This window comes from Pseudonaja textilis, chromosome 1 (assembly GCF_049901715.1).
Source record: "Pseudonaja textilis isolate UNSWEBS1 chromosome 1, rPseTex1.2, whole genome shotgun sequence".
Taxonomy (NCBI): domain Eukaryota; kingdom Metazoa; phylum Chordata; class Lepidosauria; order Squamata; family Elapidae; genus Pseudonaja; species Pseudonaja textilis.
Genome location: NC_141990.1, coordinates 189,161,652 through 189,182,757, shown reverse-complemented (window position 1 = coordinate 189,182,757; position 21,106 = coordinate 189,161,652). Strand labels below are relative to the sequence as shown.

Genomic DNA, 21,106 nt, shown 5'->3' with positions numbered 1-21,106 from the left:
TTCATTTATTTCAGTAATGCAACTTAAAAGGTGAAACTAATATATGAGATAGACTCATTACATGCAAAGCAAGATAGTTCAAGCCGTGATTTGTCATAATTGTGATGATGATGGCTTACAGCTCATGAAAACCCCAAATCCACAATCTCAGAAAATACGGTAGAATATTACATGCAATCAATAAAACAAGGATTGTACATAGAACAATATCGGACCTCTGAAAAGTTTAAGAATGCATATGTACTCAGTACTTGATTTGGGCCCCTTTTGCAGCAATTACTGCCTCAATGCAGCATGGCATGGAAGCTATCAGCCTGTGGCACTGCTGAGGTGTTATGGAAGACCAGGATGCTTCAACAGCGGCCTTCAGATCTTCTGCATTGTTCGGTCTTATGTCTCTCATCTTGTTCTTGGCAGTGCCCCATAGATTCTCTGTGGGATTCAGGTCAGGTGAGTTTGCTAGCCAATCAAGCACAGTAATCCCTGGTCATTGAACCAGGTTTTGGTGCTTTTGGCAGTGTGGGTAGGTGCCAAGTCCTGCTGGAAAATGAAGTCAGCATCCCCATAAAGCTCGTCTGTGGAAGGAAGCATGAAGTGCTCCAAAATCTCCTGGTAGACGGCTGTGTTGATCCTGGACTTAATGAAGCACAGTGGACCAACACCAGCAGATGACATGGCTCCCCAAATCAACACAGACTGTGGAAACTTCACACTGGACTTCAAGCATCTTGCAGTGTGTGCCTCTCCATTCTTCCTCCAGACTCTGGGTCCTTGGTTTCCAAATGAGATGCAAAAGTTGCTCTCATCAGAAAAAGAGGACTTTGGACCACTGAGCAAGAGACCAGTTCTGTTTTTCTGTAGCCCAGGTAAGACGCTTCTGACATTGTTTGTTGTTTGGGAGCGGCTTGACAAGAGGAATACAACATTTAAAGCCCATGTCCAGTATCCGTCTGAGTGTGGTGGCTCTTGATGCACTGACTCCAGTCTCAGTCCACTCCTTGTGAAAGTCCCCAACACTTTTGAATGGCCTTTTCCTGACAATCCTCTCCAGGCTGTGGTCATCCCTGCTGCTTGTGCACCTTTTTCTTCCACACTTTCCCCTTCCACATAACTTTCTATTAATGTGCTTTGATACAGCACTTTGGGAACATCCAACTTCTTTGCAATTACCTTTTGAGGCTTTCCCTCCCTATGGAGGGTGTCAATGATGGTTTTCTGCACAACTATCAGTCAGCAGTTTTTCCCATGATTGTGCTTCCTACTGAACCAGACTGAGAGGCCATTTAAAGGCTCAGGAACCCTTTGCAGGTATAATAGCTTCATTAGCTAATTAGAGTGGGACACTTTGAGCCTAGAATATTGAACCCTTTCACAACATTCTAATTTTCTGAGATTGTGGATTTGGGTTTTCATGAGCTGTAAGCCATAATCATCTCAATTATGACACATCACGGCTTGAACTAACTTGCTTTGCATGTAATGAGTCTATCTCATATATTAGGTTCACCTTTTAACTTGCATTACTGAAATAAATGAACTTTTGCACAATATTCTAATTTTTCAAGTTTCACCTTTAGGTCATTCTGCACCTTGCACCTTTTAGCACTCCAGAGAATATTGAAGAACTGAGTTTTATTTTGCACAAGTTAGCTGAAGGAGACATATGAAGTTCTGGAGAAGGAGAGGATCCTGAGGAAACGAGATCTTTTCTTAATCTCCACCTCAGTTCTGGGAAATCTACCTTGTCATGGTTAATGTAATTGCGCCAGCATTTCCTTAAAATATTGTGCATGGTTTTCCATGAATGATTCATTTATTGTGTACTTTGTGTCCTACACATTTCAATAGTGTTTGTTACCTGTTGTATTGTTAACATTTGATCAAAGAGCATTAACTATTCTTGGTGAGAATGCGTTTACCTCCCATGGGTTGCCCTGAATATAGAATTATTTCAGACTTAATATCTAGAATATGTTTCAAATGGGATGGGCTGAGAGTGGGACCAATAAGAGGCTGACATGCTTACCTTGCTATCAAGAGTCAATTTTGGCGTAGTGGTTAAAACATTAGGCTAGAAACCAGGAGACTGTGAGTTCTAGCCCCACCTTGGAGGCAAAGGCCCCTGGGTGGCCATGGGCCAGGAACTCACTCAGCCCTAAGAAGGAGTCATGACAAGCCACTTTTGAAAAACTTTGTGAGGGAAAACTGCAGGGACCTCTCCAGGCAGTCTCCAAGAATCAGACATGATTAAAGCAAAGGAAGCAAAAGAAATCTTGCTGTGAATATTTCTAAATCTATATGACAATGGCACTGAATCAGTGCTATATTTATTTTTCAGTTATTGATCAAGATTTTTCCACTTAATAGATCGTTCACTTGGTTTCCGTTGCTATTTCTGATATTTTGGAAGTCAACTATGGAATCCTTTTTATCATAACCTAATGTTGCTATTGAGTTTGCAGCCATAAAGTATTTTAACGGGTTCGTATTTTGTTTTCTGGTTTGCTTGTTGCTAATTGTTTCTATTTTTTTGGTCGCCACTTGTTCTCATTCATTTTGAGAAATTTCTATTTTTGTATCTGCGAGTTGGATAGATAATAAATATGCCCTTTTTGCCAAAGATACCATCTTACGTATATTTACAGGACATTTAGACTTAGGTTTTTAATGGACAAAATGTGATTTAAGAGAACAACTGTAATTGTGCGATATAAGGCCTTTCTATATTCACATTGTATGCACATCTAAAGACTCATAAAAGAAATGCTTTTATTTTAACTGTGAGATTACCTTCTGTACACTTTAAAATTATTTGGGTGCGATAACTATCTTTCAAGTAATACTTTTTAAAACTATGTCCCAATTACAAGCCTTGCAACATATGATAGCCTCTAGCCAAATCTGATGATCTTATAAAGTTATAAAGGATTCGATTTGATTAGTACTTTTATCGAAGACCAGTCCCAGAAATCCTAGTGCTGAAAAATTGACTGGGAAAATGAAGGGAAAAAAACATCCTGGAAAAAGGCAATGTCAAAAAACAATTTGATTTTGTTGCCAAGAAAATAAGCTGTATGACCTATGTAGCTTCCAGTTATCACATTTAGCTTGAGGAAATCTTAGCAAATCCAAGTCCATTGCTAGTGTGGTTGAATTGTTTGTAAAAATTTAGTGGAAGAACTCCGTTTATTGCTGTTATTTAAACACCAGATAAGGAGGTTGGTTTTATAAATCAAATACATGTAGACAAAAAGCATAGATATATCTGCTGTAGTTTGATACACATCCAAAAAGTATTGGCACACACATTGGAATATGCTCATTGGGATTAATATCCTAAAGGGCTAAAATGCTGAATTTTTGCACTTTCTGAAGATCAGTTCTTGCTTTCAGACAAGAATCAGTTTCTCAAACTTGTTCTGCTACAAGCTGAGGAAGTGGTTATGAATTGTGGTTAAAATATGCTTCATCATACATGAACAAAACCTCAGTTTGACTTCTCTGAAACTTCTGTTACCTGCTCTTTTTCTTAGGGACTCCTATCTTAACTCTGTTTCTGCTTGCTTTTTGCCCGACCCAGTGGTTCATTAAAGAAAAACCGCTAAGTCATTTGATCTACATTACTCACATTGGGTTTAAAATAATTTTACCGATGATTTTTTTAAAATGTGGTGTTTGATTAAAGTGAAATATTAGTTGGAATGGAATGGGCTGATAAATCTAGGGTAGGAAGATATAAGTGCTAAAATGCGGGTTACACCTTTTCAACATGCCAAAGCAATGAGAGAAGATGAAATCAATGTATCTTCTCATCTACTTTACCCGCCCAGTTAATTCCGTCATTCTTACACTCCCTTTCCTAAACTGGGGCCAAAATTACATATCCTGCAGGAAGGGAATGAAAAGTTTATGGATATTGGTGAGATTTCCATACTATTGGTGACTATACTGTGAGTAATTCTGTGATTGATATGAAACTCTGACAATAGATTTAGTCATAGAGGAAGCTATTAGGAGAGTGACTTTCGGTTTGAAGTTGGATCAGGAAATGGCTTACAGTTGTAATAAGTTATTTGTTACTTAAAATAAGCAGTAGAGTGAAAGTGGGGATACTATGAATGTAAACCAAAACAGATTCAAGGAAAATTCAATAATTCATTGGAAAGGAGAATGATACTCAAAGTCTTTGGAAGCTATAAACAGAATTTATAGTACAGAAAAAATTAGGAAAAATGGCATTAAGTTCATTTATTAACTAAAACATTAGATATTATTATAAATAATTGCAGGCAATCAGATAAACTACACAGCATCAGTTTTCCACAGTTTAATATGTTTATTAATCATACAATCTATCAGACAAATAGTGTATATTCTCTTTATCAATCACACATTGTTTTCTAGCTGTTCATATTCGTTCTTTCATAATCACATTCTAGATAATGTGAACACATTTTATGAATATTAAAATATATTTCTGAAAAGGATGGACGCACAGATATCTTATCAATTAATTGTGAGACATGATGTACAAAAAGACAAATTATGTTTTTATCTCTATGGTAGTTGTGTGTAATTACTTCTCCAGAAAGTGGAGTTAAGAAGTGGCCTGCAAAAAACACATGATTTTAATGAACAAGTTAATAAACAAATCTGCATCAAGCTACTCTAAAAATCCAAATATCATCCATAAGCATTCCTGTGCCAGGAATATATTCTTCTCTGTCTTTAGAAATAATACATCCCCTCTTTGTAATTATGATGATAAAAGAAGTTTTTACCATGAATTAGGAAGACAACTTTGGACTGGTTGTATAGTTGTGTCTCAGCCAGTTGAAGAGATATGAAGTAACCATAAGTTTATTTAACAACCTTCACGCTGTTGATTAATTTGCTTACCTTGGAAAACTTAAGTCCTGGCCCCTTTCAATTTCATGAAAATAATGGCTTTTCTTTATCTTTAAAATATGTAATTGAGGAAGCATATAAATACAGTATTCTGTTAAAGTATATTTACTGGGTGGCCTACAGATAAGGAAAAATATAGAAAGGGACAGAATGAGTCTATAACATTTTTAACACTATATAATAAGTCATTTCAAATTGCTTCCATTGTGTGTACATCAGAGGGGGTATTCAGGTTCTGAGCAGTTCTGGAGAACAGGTAATGGAAATTTTGAGTAGTGCAGAGAACCGGCAAATCCCACCTCTGACAGAAGATTTTACAGTATCCTTCCCCTGCCACGCCCACCAAGCCACGCCCACAGAACCGGTAATAAAAATTTTTGAATCCCACCACTGGTGTACATGCAAACATTGTTGTGGGGGGTGGAATTCAGAAAATGATCCTGCAGCTGGATGGTGGTGCCTTTTTCGTTATAAGTAACTCAGATGTCTCTTTTTGGTATTCCATTACCTTGTCTAAGTAGCAAAGTAGTATCTTATACAACAGTTGGTGTATGGTTACATTCACTGTTGTAAAGTCTTAAGTTTTAAGAACTTCAGCCAATAAGCCTGATCTAGTGATCATTCACCCTGGGCTCCTACCAGATCCCCATAGATCTATACACAGGTGAAGCTCTCTTTCATCACAGCAAACTAAAAGATGGGAATCTGTAATCTTTACGAAAAATAGAGAGAAAGTAGGAAATGTGCTACAGCTCACATGTATGCTATGGAAAACCTGCTAATGTCAAACTGATCTGCAAGACAAAGTTAACCCTAGGTTGGGTAGATATCAGAATGTATTTCTACAGCCCTAGTAATTTACAAAGCGTTCTAACTCTGTACGATCTCACTGCCAAAAACTATACAGTGGAAAATACAAAAGGATTGACCAGGAATGATATTATTTACCTGGAATTAGGATTACCAGATATCTGAACAGGCAGAAGACACAGAAAATTGGAAAGGAAGACAAATGGAGGGAAAGACATAGTAAATGTTTAATTGTCTTGGCATCAGCAAATTACACTCAAAAACTAAAGGCCTGCACATAAAAAAAACCTGGCTTTTCAATAGTAGGAAATTTGCTACAGCCTATTAGGAGGCAAAAGGAGTCTTCAAAATGTAACTGACTCAGTCTTGTCAGTTTCAGGCTACCTATCATGCTCCTGTCAGAGTCTGAATCCAAGGAGGAAGACGAACAACTGACAGGGAGCAGGAGTGTGGCTTTGTTGGCTGTGGAGGAAACTGGGGAAGGGCAAAGTCCAGCTGGGCAGAGCAGGGAAGAAATGGAACAAGGGAAAGGGAGTTCAGAGGAAGACCCAGGCCCACCCCCTCTTCATCCTAGGGCACACAGGGTGGAATGGAGAAGAGAGCAACGTGGGTTGCATAGCTTACCAGGGAGGAAAGGGCCCTGATTCCTTTCATTAGGCACACCTGGGAAGAGAGTTTAAAAGAGATGCAAACTGAGAGTGGCGGCTGCTGGGAACAAATGTGAGTTTATCTTGTGTTGGCTTTGGTTACCTGCGTTCCTGGCATTCTCTCAACTGGGTTGAATTACTGCTGTTCCTTCATGTCTGGAATTCCTTCTCTTGCCCTGCCAGGCTAATTACCTCATCTTGCCTTGATTGGACTTATAGTTACAGTTTTTGTTGACCATGTTTTGGACTTGATTCTCTGCAGCCAAAGGTTGTTCCTGGGAGAGTTTTTCTCCAGCTAGAAGGTAACCAAGGACATTGAGGGCAAAGTTGGAGCTAATAAAGGGACTCCTACTGATTATCTGATTGTGTTGCCTCTATGCCATGCCCCGGGTCATCACATTACCTGGCAGGAGAGTGCCAATCAACTAATAGTAGTCCTTACTTAACTAGATAATTGGGATCAGAATTTCCATTGCTAAGTGATGCAGTCATAAAACATAACATCAGGTGACTCTGCTGTTTAGTGCCAGAAGTTCCTGCAGTCCCTGGGTACCTTTGTTAAGTAAGGACTTCACATGATTGTGACATCTGACCTGTCAGCTTCCAAAACTTGAATTTCCTTGTGAGAAGCTGGCATAGAAAGTTACAAACCACAATCATGTGACCATAAGACTCTGCAACCATCAGAACTCTGGCCCAGTTGCCAAGAACCCAAGTCGGGATCATGTAACCATGAGGGCATTGTGACCACCTGAACTTTGAGGACCAGTTGTAACTACCACTCGTTCAATTGGTGCCACAAGTACTGCTGAATGAGTGGTTGTTTAAATGGAGACTCAAAGGTCAAAGAGATGAGCTTATTAATTTGTCTTAGCACTTTTTACGGAAGTGCAGCATCTCAGAGAAAGGCTGCTCAGGAAGAGATATTTAAAAAGCCAGACAATATTTGATTGTTAAAGCTGTACCTGCCAGTCAGAGGATATAAGAGTAAAAACGAGGTTATATTTTCCTTTTGCCAGATGTGTGGTAACCCTATGTGGAAACCTTACAAATGTGAGCTAGTTCTGGTATTCCAAAGAGGCCTTACATGTTATGTTTCTTCTGTGTCAGTCTCTTTGATTAATTTTGTATTTAAGCATGGGTGTCCAATTCAGTCACTTCACGTGATATATAGTGACATATTTTGCCTTTGCAGAGCCGGGGTGGGCATGGCCTGCATGTGACAGATCTGGCTTGTGGGCCACCAGTTTGACAGGCCTGGCCTAAAGTAAAAGTAAATGCTTTATATCTGAAGTCTATCTAACCTGAAGTTTATCTGTTTATTAAAAGTGGCAAGTAATACATTTTTACTTTTTAATTTGAGACCAATTAATAATTAAATAATAACAAAGTAGTAACAAAAATAATGGCAATTAAATCAGATATACTTTGCCTGAAAGTTTAGCAATATCATTACATCAGGAAAAAAAAAGATAACTTATTAAGCCATTAAATAGTTTAATCTCTGCAACTGCTCCCAAGAAAGCCATAGAATGAATGATACTGGTTTAGGGGAGAGATTTGAGGCACTTCCACATTTTGTGCCATGGAATAATATTTCATGCTATTTTGTGCCTTGCATCTGACCTGAATTATAATATAAAGCCCTCGGCACAAGTTAAGAAAGTATTCTATAGTTGTAATGTTACGGAACTGGTGACAAACGTTGACTTTTCAAGAACTGCATTTTTCAAATTTGGTGCTATGCTCTGAGTCACCTTGCAACATCAGCTCTTACTTCTGCTTCAGCAATTTCTGCTCTTCCTTAAACATCTGTTGGGTGGTTTTGGTTCTTTTGTATGCTGAATTCTGAGGAAACTTATTTGCTATCTCTGGGACAGCAAGCTGCCCTGTTCTTTCAGAGAAGGAAGGCTATTGCAAAACCCCCACATGGAGTAACAGGATACAATTTCACTCGTTTAAAAATGCAGTTAAAGTTTGGTGTTGTTAGAGGTGTGGTAGGAGAATTTTCTGCTCATTATGCTAAATGTGGCCCTCAGACTCTTCTAAAGCCTAAACCTGAGATGTACACCAAAATGAACACAAATAAACAATGAAAACAGCACCATGACATTTTGGGGAAGTTGGATTCATTGTAACAATCTGCAACTAAAAGGTTCTTCATTCACCTGGACTCTGTGTTCACCTCCCCAAGGAAGGACCATCTCACAATTCGAGAACTCTGATTTAAAGGATGGGGTCTTTCACCAGAGAATTTTGAAATTATCCGTCCTTCCATTTTGTTGTAAGAGGTAATCAACATTCAAACACACACACTGGGCAGCTGTATGTGTCAATCTGTTGACATTAAACTTGAGCAATAGTACAAGATGTTTCCCCCAAAAAAACTTGTGTCATAGTATGACATTTTAGCTAGTTTCTTTATGAAGCTGGCATGATTGGAGAGGTGATAGTTCTGATCTTACAGAGCTCAAGAGCAATTCCTTATTGGAAAGCAGATTAATCTGCTTTTGAAAAAATTATCCATAAAATATCTCAATAAATATGTTCTGGAAAGGCAAGATGTTCAGCTGTAGGCTACACTTTGTGCACATTGCAATTACTTTATATATACACTGCTCAAAAAAATAAAGGGAACACAAAAATAAGACATCCTAGATCTGAATGAATGAAATACTCTTATTAAATACTTTGTTCATTACATAGTTGAATGTGCTGACAACAAAATCACACAAAAATTAGCAATGGAAATCATATTTAGCAACCCATGGAGGTCTGGATTTAGAGTTACACTCAAAATTAAAGTGGAAAAAAACACTACAGGCTGATCCAACTTTGATGGATCAACTTTAAAACAAGTCAAAATGAGGCTCAGTAGTGTGTGTGGCCTCCACGTGCCTGTATGACCTCCCTACAACACCTGGGCATGCTCCTGATGAGGTGGCGGATGGTCTCCTCCCACACCTGGACTAAAGCATCCCGCAACTCCTGGACAGTCTGTGGTGCAACATGAAATTGGTGGATGGAGTGAGACATGATGTCCCAGATGTGCTCAATTGGATTTAGGTCTGGGGAACCGACGGGCCAGTCCATAGCATCAATGCCTTTGTCTTGCAGGAACTGCTGACACACTCCAGCCATATGAGGTCTAGCATTGTCGTGCGTTAGGAGGAACCCAGGGCCAACTGCACCAGCATATGGTCTCACAAGGGGTCTGAGGATCTCATCTCGGTACCTAATGGCAGCCAGGCTACCTCTGGTGAGCACATGGAGGGCTGTGCGGCCCCCTAAAAAAATGCCACCCCACACCATTACTGACTCACTGCCAAACCGGTCATGCTGGAGGATGTTGAAGACAGCAGAACGTTCTCCACGGCATCTCCAGACACTGTCATATTTGTCACATGTGTTCAGTGTGAACCTGCTTTCATCTGTGAAGTGCACAGGGTGCCAGTGGTGAATTTGCCAATCTTGGTGTTCTTTGGCAAATGCCAAACATCCTGCACGGTGTTGCACTGTAAGCACAACCCCCACCTGTGGACGTTGGGCCCTCATACCACCCTCATGGAGTCTGTTTCTGACCGTTTGAGCAGCCACATGCACATTTGTGGCCCACTGGAGGTTATTTTGCAGGGTTCTGGCAGTGCTCCACCTGTCCCTTCTTGCACAAAGGCGGAGGTAGCAGTCCTGATGCAGGGTTGTTGCCCTCCTACGGCCTCCTCCATGTCTCCTGATGTACTGGCCTGTCTCCTGGTAGCGCTTCCATGCTCTGGACACTACACTGACAGACACAGCAAACCTTCTTGCCACAGCTCGCATTGATGTGCCATCCTGGATGAGCTGCACTACCTGAGCCACTTGTGTGGGTTGTAGACTCTGTCTCATGCCACCACTAGAGTGAAAGCACCGCCAGCATTCAAAAGTGACCAAACCACCAGCCAGAAAGCATAGGAACTGAGAAGTGGTCTGTGGTCACCACCTGCAGAACCACTCCTTTATTGGGGATGTCTTGCTAACTGCCTATGCTTTCCACCTGTGGTCTATTCCATTTGCACAACAGCATGTGAAATTGATTGTCAGTCAATGTTGCTACCTAAGGGGACAGTTTGATTTCACAGAAGTGTGATTGACTTGGAGTTACACTGTGTTGTTTAAGTGTTCCCTTTATTTTTTTGAGCAGTGTATTAATATGATTATCATCTTTCTCATATTAATAAACTTGTTCACTTATAATTTGTAAAATGAGATGAAGGTAATGTTTATTTGAGCAGTGTTGGGCTAGAGTGTTTAGTGATTGTGATTTAGACAATAGATCTTGTGGTGTTTTGCTGGCAACTGTGGTTGGTATTTTCAAAGGTAAGGTAGTCTTACTGAACAGACCACAGGGCACTTAGCAGGGATTTTCTGGGTTCCTATCTTTAGCTGAGCTAGTTTCTAATAGGTGTACTGAAATGAGATTTAGTCAAAAGGAAGAGTGTCTTGGATTGAAAACTATCCACAGTACTATGTTTGGGGTGGTGCATGTTCTTTCAGTAATATTTTTCTGTCGCTTAAATCAATTCTGCTCAATTTATGACCCTCTGAGCTAACTGAAGCCTATCTGACATGATAAAAGTTACACCAAGCCTAATTAGGACCACTTGATCTGGTTCGTCACAATTCAAACAACTCTGTGTGTGTGTGTGTGTGTGTGCGCGCGCGCGCGCGCATGCGTGTGTGTAACCTTGAATTATTTGCAACTTCCTAGACCCATCTTCTTGGTTGGAATCGCTTTCTCATTTCCTTTTTCCTAGGAAGGAAAGAGAGTGACCGATCCAAAGCCACCTAACCAGCTTTATATCTAAGGTGAAACTAGACCTCACACTTCTGGTTTTTAGCCTGGTGCCTGAATCCTCATACTAAACAGGCTCTAATCTAAAATACTCCTAGAGGTCAGCAAAGAAATCAGGTTTTCTGTATGACCATGCTACCCTCTAGTGGTCTTTGCAATGGAATGGCCCTAACATTAAGGTCATGGCTTATCCGGAGCGTCGTCCTAAGCAGAGTTTCATTTTTCTTTTTACCATTTAAATATTTTATTGGTAAGTAGAATAAATAGAAAATATGGTGAAGTAAAACAAGAATATAATTGCTAATATAGTAAAATAAGAATATACAAACCAGAAATTAAGTGACATTTGAAGAAATTAAAGATATATTCATTAAAGTAATATAGAATTAGCTCAGTCCTTTGACATATTACTAAATCCAGCCATACGGAGAACTATCGCTCCATAGTTTTAATACACTATATTATTGCAGTATGATGACATTTATATACAGTAAATACTTAGATTCTGTTATTTAGATGCCTTTGAGTAATAAATATATCAATATTAATTGCAGTTTTGGATATTAATGTTAGAACATTATAATTTTTAACCATTTGTTCAAATTATATATAACACTGGAAATGAATGAGAAAATAGAAGATGAGCACATATCAAGGTACTTGCTTTATAATAAGGATTTCGGTCTTACGCTAAATTATATTAAAATCTCAGTTGTGTTTATTACTTGGTGTATTCATGTATGTGTGTGTTTGTTTGTATGGATATATGCACGAGTGTATGTGCTTTTATACATGTTGATAAAGGAAGACTAAATGAACAAAAGATATTTAGCAAAATTGAAATACTAATAATAAAATAAAAAAGACAAAAAAGGAGACAATAAAACTTTGTAAGGCTAGGTGGGCTCTCAGAGGCCTAGCGAGCCTTCTTCGGTGGCACCTGGATTTGCTGGATGCTGTGACAGGATTTTGCAATGGCTGGCCAAATGGCTGGCCAAACTTTACTGTCCATGAAAAAACATATTAGTAGCTGAAGGGGCCCTCAGTAGCTTTTGAGAGATGGAAGGCCTTTGGCCTGGCAAGACACTGTCTGGATCAGTGTTTTTCGACCCAGGAACTTGAAGATGCGTGGACTTGAAGTCCACACATTTTCAAGTTACCGGAGTTGAAAAACACTGAATAAACTGATTTGAACAACGAAGTGTGGCTTCCCAAGGCTGTATTTTGATGTCCAGAGCACCTTTTTGCAGACAAGCACTGCGCAAGGAATTGTGCTTCGATGTAATTTCCTAGGCGAAATGGACTTCAACCAGAAAAAGAATTTCAGGATGCAGTATAATGTGAATCCTTTTTTTAAATTAGTTAGGGGAACACACTAGATATGAAGGACTGGGTTGTCAAGAGACAAGGCTCTCTTAAGCTGAAATTTGGAACATAGCCACATTTGCGTGGCATCTCCACCTTGGCAGGAAACCCAATTCTCTTAGCAATCTATCTAACTTGGAGCTCTGAGGCTGGCAGTCTAACTCCCACTGTATCAATCAATGGGGGAAGTGTGTGTTCGTAAATTTTCTATCCTGCTTTTCCTTCAGGTGCCCAAGATTGATACATACAGGTCACTTATGACCACAATTGAGCTCGAAACATATGTTGCTAAGTGAGAAATTTGTTAAGGGACTTTTGCCCCATTTTACTACTTTCCTTGCCACATTTGTTATATATATATGGTATTCAGCTTTGTTTGGGTATTTTGCCGTGTCATTATAGTTGTGCTTTTAAAGTTGTAGCACCGTTTTGGCAGAATCACATCTGCCATCATCAGGCTTCTGATGGCAGATAAGATTCTGCCAAAACGTTGCTACAACTTTAAAAGCACAACTATAATGACGTGGGAAATATCCGAACAAAGATGAATACTATACATGTAAGTACCCGTGAAAACTTAAGAATATATATATATATATATTTCAGTGCCATTATTTTATATATATATATATTTCAGTGCCATCGTAACTTTGAATGGTCACTAAATGAACTGTTGTAAATTGAGGGCTACCTGTATGCTTCTTTCTTCCCTTTTTCCCCCTAGAAGGCTATGCTGAGAGAGGGATTGTAGGGCTACCTAGTCAGCTTGGAGATTGAAACTGAGATACAAAGGTGACAGCCCCTCCTTGCTTTAACCATTACCACACATCATGTCTCAATTTTAGTCTATACGGCTAACAAAATAAGAGAAGTAACTTCCACCAAGACTCTACAGTTGAAGAAAGTTGGGCATTTATTTAAATTTATTGACCACCCAACTCCAGTGAAAACTGAACTTATATTGGACTTAAATTGGGCTGTTTTTTTCACTGTAGATATTGATTGGGATTTGATTAGGGGGAAAAAAATCAAAGGAAGGCAATGCCTAAAAGGAGTTCAAGCAGTTATTTTGGGAGCAGTTTGTGACTGTTTCCTATTTGCAAATGAACATACATTAGAAAATCTATTCAGTGTGAAAGAAATGCATTGGCCATCATTTGGTTTTATGATGTCCTGTTATGTAGCTCTGCCTTTAAATTATATGATGCTTGATATGAAACTGCTCCGTGATTTCCTGAATGGGAGTTATTTTTGCAGGCAGATTTGGGTTTTTTTCTATTTTGATTGGCACAGAAATGGAAGGTTGTGTAACAGCAGCTGGGAACAGCCAAGAAATGGGGGGAAAAAACAACAGGTTGTCATGTGGTACCTTTTATCTTCTTTTGAACGGCCCTTTGGTATCCCAATAACATATAAATTTCAGCCTTGCTGCCAATTCAAAATTGAAACAAAATGTGTTCCTAAAAAAATCACTACCAGCCAGAAAACATTTGGCTGCATATTGTAAATCGAAAGATAAATCAAATTTAAGCTGAATCATTTATTAGATTTATTTCTCAGGCTCCAGCATCCAAACTCATTTAGTAAGAACATCCAAAATCTGATGTGATACATGGATGTGATGGCAAAAATAAATAAACAAATAAATAATAAATAAATAAAGTGCTTTGCAGTGGCAGAAAGACAGAAGCCTAGTGAATGACAGCTAGTTTTGATTTCTTTTCCTTTCCTTTAGTTTCTTTTTGTAATTAATTTTTAATCATTTCCCAGCTACTAAAAATTTATTTAGCAAATAAAAAATTACCAAGTAAATTGAATTTGTTAAGCATATCCATTTAAAATGTTCTTTTGCTAACTCCCAACTTCAATTTGAATGTTTTTTATCTTTGCTTTTATTAAAAAAATAAAAGCTGGTCTTTACTGGTTTGTATGCAGTTTTACCACAGTGCTGTTATGACGTTTACATTTTTCCACAGGCCACTTCACAGCTTCTGAGGCACAGCGCTATATTCTTTCTCATACTCTGATAACCTGTATAGTTTGTCAGATAGGAAGCCAAAAGTCTCATTGCCCACTGTTTCTCTGTCCTTTGCAAAGGTGTCACTTCCCATTAGAGCCAAGTGAAAAGAAAAAAGAGAAAAGCAACTTGGGCCAGCATCACTGCATGATTTCAGAGGAGAGTGAAAAAAGTAGGCTTCCAGTCATTTGAATTCAAGGCCCAAAGCATCGTTCACTTGCCAGAGTCTATTTCAAGGCTGTCAAACTCATGGGCCGCAGGTCAGATGCGTCACACGCTGACCACGCCCACGCCCTTTTTAGCAAAGGGGGAAAAAGTCATGATACGTCACAAGACGCTGCCGTGACAACATGAGTTTGACACCTCTGGTCAAATTCCTACCAAGTCCCAGGTTATCTCTGAAGTCCTGATTCTAATCAAATTTTAAAAAAGACAGGAAATGATAAAATACTTTAGATTTATTCAGCAGCAGCATATTCCAGTTTTATTTTTCTAATCACATTACCTATCAAGGCAACCAAAACATAAAAACAGGGATAGCATTTCACTTTGAAAATTAATATATATTTAAAGAAAAGACATCTCGTACGTTATAAATTTATTAGCCTGGACTTCTACATTAATAGTTAGACCAGGAATATAAAACAAAACAGCAGGTTAAATATTCCTGCAGTGGCACACAGTTTTTCCACAAAGGGATCAAATGATGCCTCCTAAAACAGTTCTTAAATCAAGTGTTTTGGATACCAGTTACTACTGGTTTAATAAAATGTGAAAAACTTACACAGACTTTACTCTAGAATGGAATTCTTTCACTGATAATCAGGAGGTTCTTCATTCAAAAGGCAAACTTTTAATACAAAATAAAGTTTGTGCCATTTTGTTTTGTTTGTTCCTTGGAACAATTAGCTATCTTCTTCTATATGATATAAAAAGAGGGCAATTTTTTTTTCATATAAAACAGAGGAGAGATGCCCAGTAACACCAGTGCATATTTAGCAGAGTCTGCCTATAAATATAGTTCCAAAAGTCTTGGCAATTCAGTAGATGGTCACTATGTTCTCCTCTATATTATTTAGTATAATTATATTTTATAGAGGACTTATCCCTATTGATACGATTTTAGAACATTGACATCAACAACCTGATAATCTTTTAGAAATTTACAAATATACAGCATATTTATAACATTACTTTCAGAGTGTCAGTGCAAAGATATACATATAGTACACTGTGATAATTACTCATAAAAATAGGCATTGGCGTGTGTGAAAAAGAAAAAGAAGAGAACAATGAGGCATGGTTTTGACACATGTTTCCATCTAAGGCTAAAAATATTTCCTCACAGAAATGTGAACTATTTTTCTTCCTTCTGTTTACAAAAAACGTATGTGCAAATGGTTGTGTCTAGAGATTCCCTAATTGAATCAGTTATACAATAGAATCCTCTTTGACTAGATTGACAGTGTCTTTAAATGAATCTTCAGTCGCTGAATAGGCTAAGGGTGAGTCTCTTTTCAAAATAATCTTCTGAGGCAGTGATGGAGAGGAGGAAGGGGCACTTTCAGCTTCTCCTTGCTGTTCTTTTTCCATCTGAAAGAAACAGAGTAAAGTTATCAGTGTTTATTACGCTTTGTAATGTGGTCAGTTAGCCACCCAATACTTGCTCATGTTTGTGCAACTATTGTATTCAATTTATTTTCATTTCTGCATGTAAAGATATTCAACCATTATTATTATTACTTTAACATCTATAGTCGTAACGGAAAGGTGATGTAAACATTTTAGAGCATGAATGAAGAATGAGTAGGGAATTTCTGCAGAAGACATAAGATTGTGATAAAAATGTTGCAAACAAAGGGACTTTGTGGGAAAAAAATGGGGTCAGTGAGAAAGCTGAATATCAGAACTGATAGGAAGAATCTAGGCTGCCAAGGAGATAATAGGAACATTGAAATCTCTGTTCTCTGCAAGCGAAAGAATTTGCTGAATGTTACAAAACACCAATTATATAAAAAGCATCTGGACAGGGCCCAAGACATCTAACTTGACCAATACCAGGAAAGACTTGAGTCCACAGGTGTACTACCAAAATGTTGACCTCTGAAAAAAAACACACTCCTCATACAGAGAAGAAGAGCTCTGCTCTGTGAATTATTTTCTGTAAATATCAACAAAGAACATCCATAATAAATAATAATTTCTCTATTTTTGCCTTTGAGTCAAACTCGACTCCTGATGACTACAGGGACAAAGTTCATTAAGTTTTCTAGGCAAAATTTTGGAAGTGGTTTGCTATTGCCTTCTTCCTTGGTTGAGAAACAGTGACTGGTCCAAAGTCACCCAGTTGCCTAATTCAGGACTAGAACTCAGGTCTCCCTGCTCTTATTCAAATGCCTTAACTACAAAAATAAACTAATTCTCCTTTCATACATTAGATAGAATTAAATCCCTGTGTTAGTCTCATGTTTGGAATATTCAATATTCTGCTCAATAACGCAGAACTGATTATTCTGGCCAATTTGGGGTCTGGGGAATGGTATAGCCAACTAAATAAAAGTGTGTCATGGTTCTGTGCAAGGCAATTCTGGGCATAACAGCAGCTTTTATTTCCAGAATTAAGTGTAATACATCCCCCTGCTCTAATAGAAGGCAAGGCAAAAATAGAGATGTGTGTTCCTGGAATAGAAAGAAAATGACACCAATTCCAGGAGTCGCCTTAGGGAATGTTTTTCTCTCATTTTCTTCAAAAACAATAACACCACCAAACAGAGAAACTTGCAACACAGGAAGAAGAAAGAATATGGTGAAAAGAAAAGAAAACCTCTCCTTTTCTTATTTCACTTTTATATACATTGCTCAATGACATTTCTCATTATGAAGAATAGAATATTGTGAAGTATCAACAATTTAAAAATCAATATTGTTTTGCTAAGTAGGAATTTTAAACTATAGAACCTTACCTCTGAATAGATGGGATTTTCAAAGTTAGTACTTTGTTTCATTTTTCTTTTAAAGAAGCTCCATTTTGATTCCTGAAATATTTTTTTAAAAAAATCAGGTGAAATTAACAATTGATTTGGTACCAATGAATCAGTAATTTGCAAACTGATTCTTTAAAATTTCTTTTTTTTTTTAAAGACAAGGAACTTATTCATTCTTATCCTTAGCTGTTTTGAGTAAGATCAAGCTCGGTATTGTGAAACCCAGGGGGCAAGAAAGGATATAGGGAGAAATAATCAGACCGAAAAGATGCATGTATTGAAGACGGAGCACCTTTGTTTCTGTGTGTTAAGAACAAAAAATCATACCATGTACTGAAATGATATTCATCACTTCGAAAATGTGCATATTGTTGAGATGGATATGGTAAAATATATAATCTTTCATCTGAGGAAAATATAGGTAGTCCTTGATTTATGACCACAGCTGAACCCAAAAGTTCTGCTGCTAAGTGAGACATTTGCTAAGTGAGTTTTGCCCCGTTTTATTATCTTTCTTGCCACAGCTTGCAACTAAGCAAGACAGTTGTCAGGTGAATTTCATGCCCTTTCTTGCCACAATGATTCAGTGAATCACTGCAGTTATTAAGTTAGTAACACGGTTGTTAAGTGAATCCGGCTTCCCCACTGACTTTGCTTGTCAGAAGGTCGCAAAAGGTGATCACATGACCCCGTGACACTGCAACCGTCATAAATATGAATCAGTTGCCAAGTGTCTGAATTTTGATCATGTGACCATGAGGATCATGCTGCAATGGTTATTAAGTGTGACAAAAATGTTCGAAGTCACTTTTTTCAGTGCCGTTGTAACTCCCTCCTCCCATTCCACAACGCATTCCCACCCACTTCTTCCCATCGGATTCTGCCACACCTTGTACCATCGCTTTCTGTTACCTGGATCGTTTCTGTGCTTGTAGAAGGCTGAGCTGCATCAGCAGATACAGGTGTAGCGTATACCGGATTCTCAAAGTTTTCATTTCCTTCACTCTTGGAAGCAGTTACCTATTGTCAAAGATAGTTTTGACAGGACTGAAGAACAGACCAACTACAGAATGCTTAAAAGGAAAGGGGATTGGGGAAATGACATGTAAATGAATACTAGGGTGGGGGGGGGTGAAAAATTTTAAAAAAAATCCTCTTCTTACTTTTGTTGGAGATGCTACGATCACATCCTCTGCTCTGGTGTCTTTCGTTGCGTACATAGGATTCTCAAATGTAATTGGCTGCTTCCCAGTTTCCAAAGCAAAGTTTTCATTCTGAAAGCAATAGATATATAGATGAGTCAAAAGTTGACTAATTTGTAATTTTTTAATGCAATGCATAATAAAATACACAGAAAAAGAAATACCGCAGGCAAGAGAAATGCAAATATTAATCTTACACGAATTAACCTTTCAGCTTTTTTTTAATGATAGGTTCTTTTGGCATATATTCAGTGTAGCAGTGTAGCAGGCACTGCCATTGTTAAATAAAATTAGGCAAGATTATCAATTCAAATCACTGCTCCTAAGTAACTGCAAAATGACTCTTCCATAAATCATTTGTCAAGAAAAAAATAAATCTTGTTCTTCCTCATACACAGAAACATACTTTGCTGGAGGAAGCAAGGTCTTGTAAAAACAAATAATTGGCAATAAAAGAGCCAAAGCAATTTCATTTCAATAGAAACCTAACCAGACTTCAAAGTAATTGGCAAATGAACCAGAAATGCAAAACTGTTTAGGTCTCAATGGTAGAGAAAGGGTTTTAGGTGTATAGAGAAGGGCAAGGAAGTTCAATATTGGTTTATATGGGCACACCGGGCGACGGGCCGTGGGCCGGGGGGGGTCTTTGGGACGGTGTTGTGGAAAGCGGGGTCAGCCCGCGTTCAAGGGGGCAAGGCCCCCAAGGGGCGAGGGGCCCTCAAAGGACAAGGAGGGGGGGCGAGAGGGGGGGCTGGGCCGGCTCGCGCCTGTGCGGCGTGCGGTACCAGGGCAGTCTTGGCACCAGCTGGAAAGGTGGGGCCCGGTTTATATTATGCCTTCTTTTCTGCTCAGTGAGGAAGTAACTAGCCAGAAGTATCAAACTCGATCCTATCGTGGGTTGCATCAGGAGTTTGACTCTTGGGGGGCTAGGGTGGGCATGGCCTGGTCACTACGGCCGACTGGGTGGGCGTGGTTGAGCCTGGGGCGGCAGGGCCCAGTCCCATGCTGTCTCCAGGATGGTCCTGCAGGCCAATTCTTCAGCCTATCACACGGTAGATCTGGCCCGCGGCCCTCACGTTTGACATTTCTGAACTAGACAGTAAATAGCATAGGGTGCACATCCAGCCTCTGGTGGACTTGGGAAGTAGATGCTCTATATTGGCAAGGAGATCAAAGGTATCATTTAAAAATGAGCTCCCTTAATCAGATGTCATGGTATCTGAAACATTAACAACTCTAATGAGGAAGACCAAAAAGTGTTGCCACTACCAAGACTAAGCCCTTGTTCTGAAGGTTGACAGGATTGAGTAAGACCATTATTTCTTCTTTAAATAGCAAGGAAAGAAAAGCGGGAGACCACGAAGCATGAAGCCATATGCGTGTGGTCAAAATTTTGACTTGGTCTGGGTCCCGCTTGCATTGGAAAAACAGTACTGCAGCCTCAGAGTTTCTTTCGCTGATGGCAAAAATTACACACATAGAATTTTGCGACACATTATAAGCACTCTCACACAATGCTGCCATGGCAGACAGCCAATCGGAAAACCATTTATTATAAAGCGAGCTTTTATGGGGGCTGAGATTAGAGGGTCTCACCTCCTAAGAGGCAAGATTTAAGAGAGCTTCATTTAAAGAAGATTGGGAAAAAAAATCATCTTACCATTTGCATTGCTCTGTCAATAGAAGATTCAGCTCCAAAACCAGCTACATTAATGTCCATTGACACATCTGCCCCGGGTCGGAAAGTTACTCCGTTACCATTTTCCGTGGATTTTACAAGACTACTTAAACTTCAAAGATAAATTTATTTTTAAGAGAAGGAAGACATTTTAATACAAGTTTTAATATATATTGTTAATATATTATATTGTTAAATATACTGTATTGTCCCTTGAAGCAGATACAGAAATAGTTATCCATCAAATGCAAACATTAAAACTGATATATTTGTTTTTAAAGAACCGGCACAGTATTCAGAAGCCTATATTGAAGCCTTAGCTGAGATTATCTCTGTTGTTCATCAACTGTCTCTGGGTATAAAGAATGCTTGAATTAGTCGTATGTAAGGGGGAAATACTACTAAATATTTCTACTATTGTGACCAACTGCATACCGAACTGTTGGTAAAAAACAAAATAGTGCACATCCCTGGTGTATGGAAATGTTCCTTAGGCAGGTCCTTGTTCCCCAGAGGATATGAAAATCAGTCTCTTCCACAATCAAGTTTGAATAGAAATGACAAGATAGAAATAAGACTGTGCTAGATTAAAGAAATAAATAGGATAACCCAAAATACTCTAAAGAAGAACCGTTCAGGGGCAGCTAGTTGGCAGTCAGTTTTT

The 21,106-nt window shown here is 38.7% G+C and overlaps 1 protein-coding gene across 4 annotated transcripts in view; it reads right to left on the bottom strand.

The window, feature by feature from the left end:
* Positions 1–15,019: 15,019 nt before the first annotated feature.
* The window catches only part of LRP2 (LDL receptor related protein 2), a 141,607-nt gene continuing 135,520 nt past the window's right edge, over positions 15,020–21,106 (bottom strand). For 2 of the 4 annotated variants that reach the window (XR_015740757.1, XM_087919977.1), the window contains 5 exons: positions 20,425–20,554; positions 18,726–18,836; positions 18,475–18,582; positions 17,542–17,613; positions 15,020–16,171 (listed from right to left, as the gene is read on the bottom strand). Coding sequence is in view for 2 of the 4 variants with exons in the window: in XM_087919977.1 (XP_087776103.1) it covers positions 16,010–16,171; positions 17,542–17,613; positions 18,475–18,582; positions 18,726–18,836; positions 20,425–20,554 (583 nt within the window). In the remaining 2 variants the exon portion in view is untranslated. The remainder of the gene's footprint in view (positions 16,172–17,541; positions 17,614–18,474; positions 18,583–18,725; positions 18,837–20,424; positions 20,555–21,106) is intronic. The other 2 variants (XR_015740758.1, XM_087919979.1) reach the window with 1 other exon arrangement.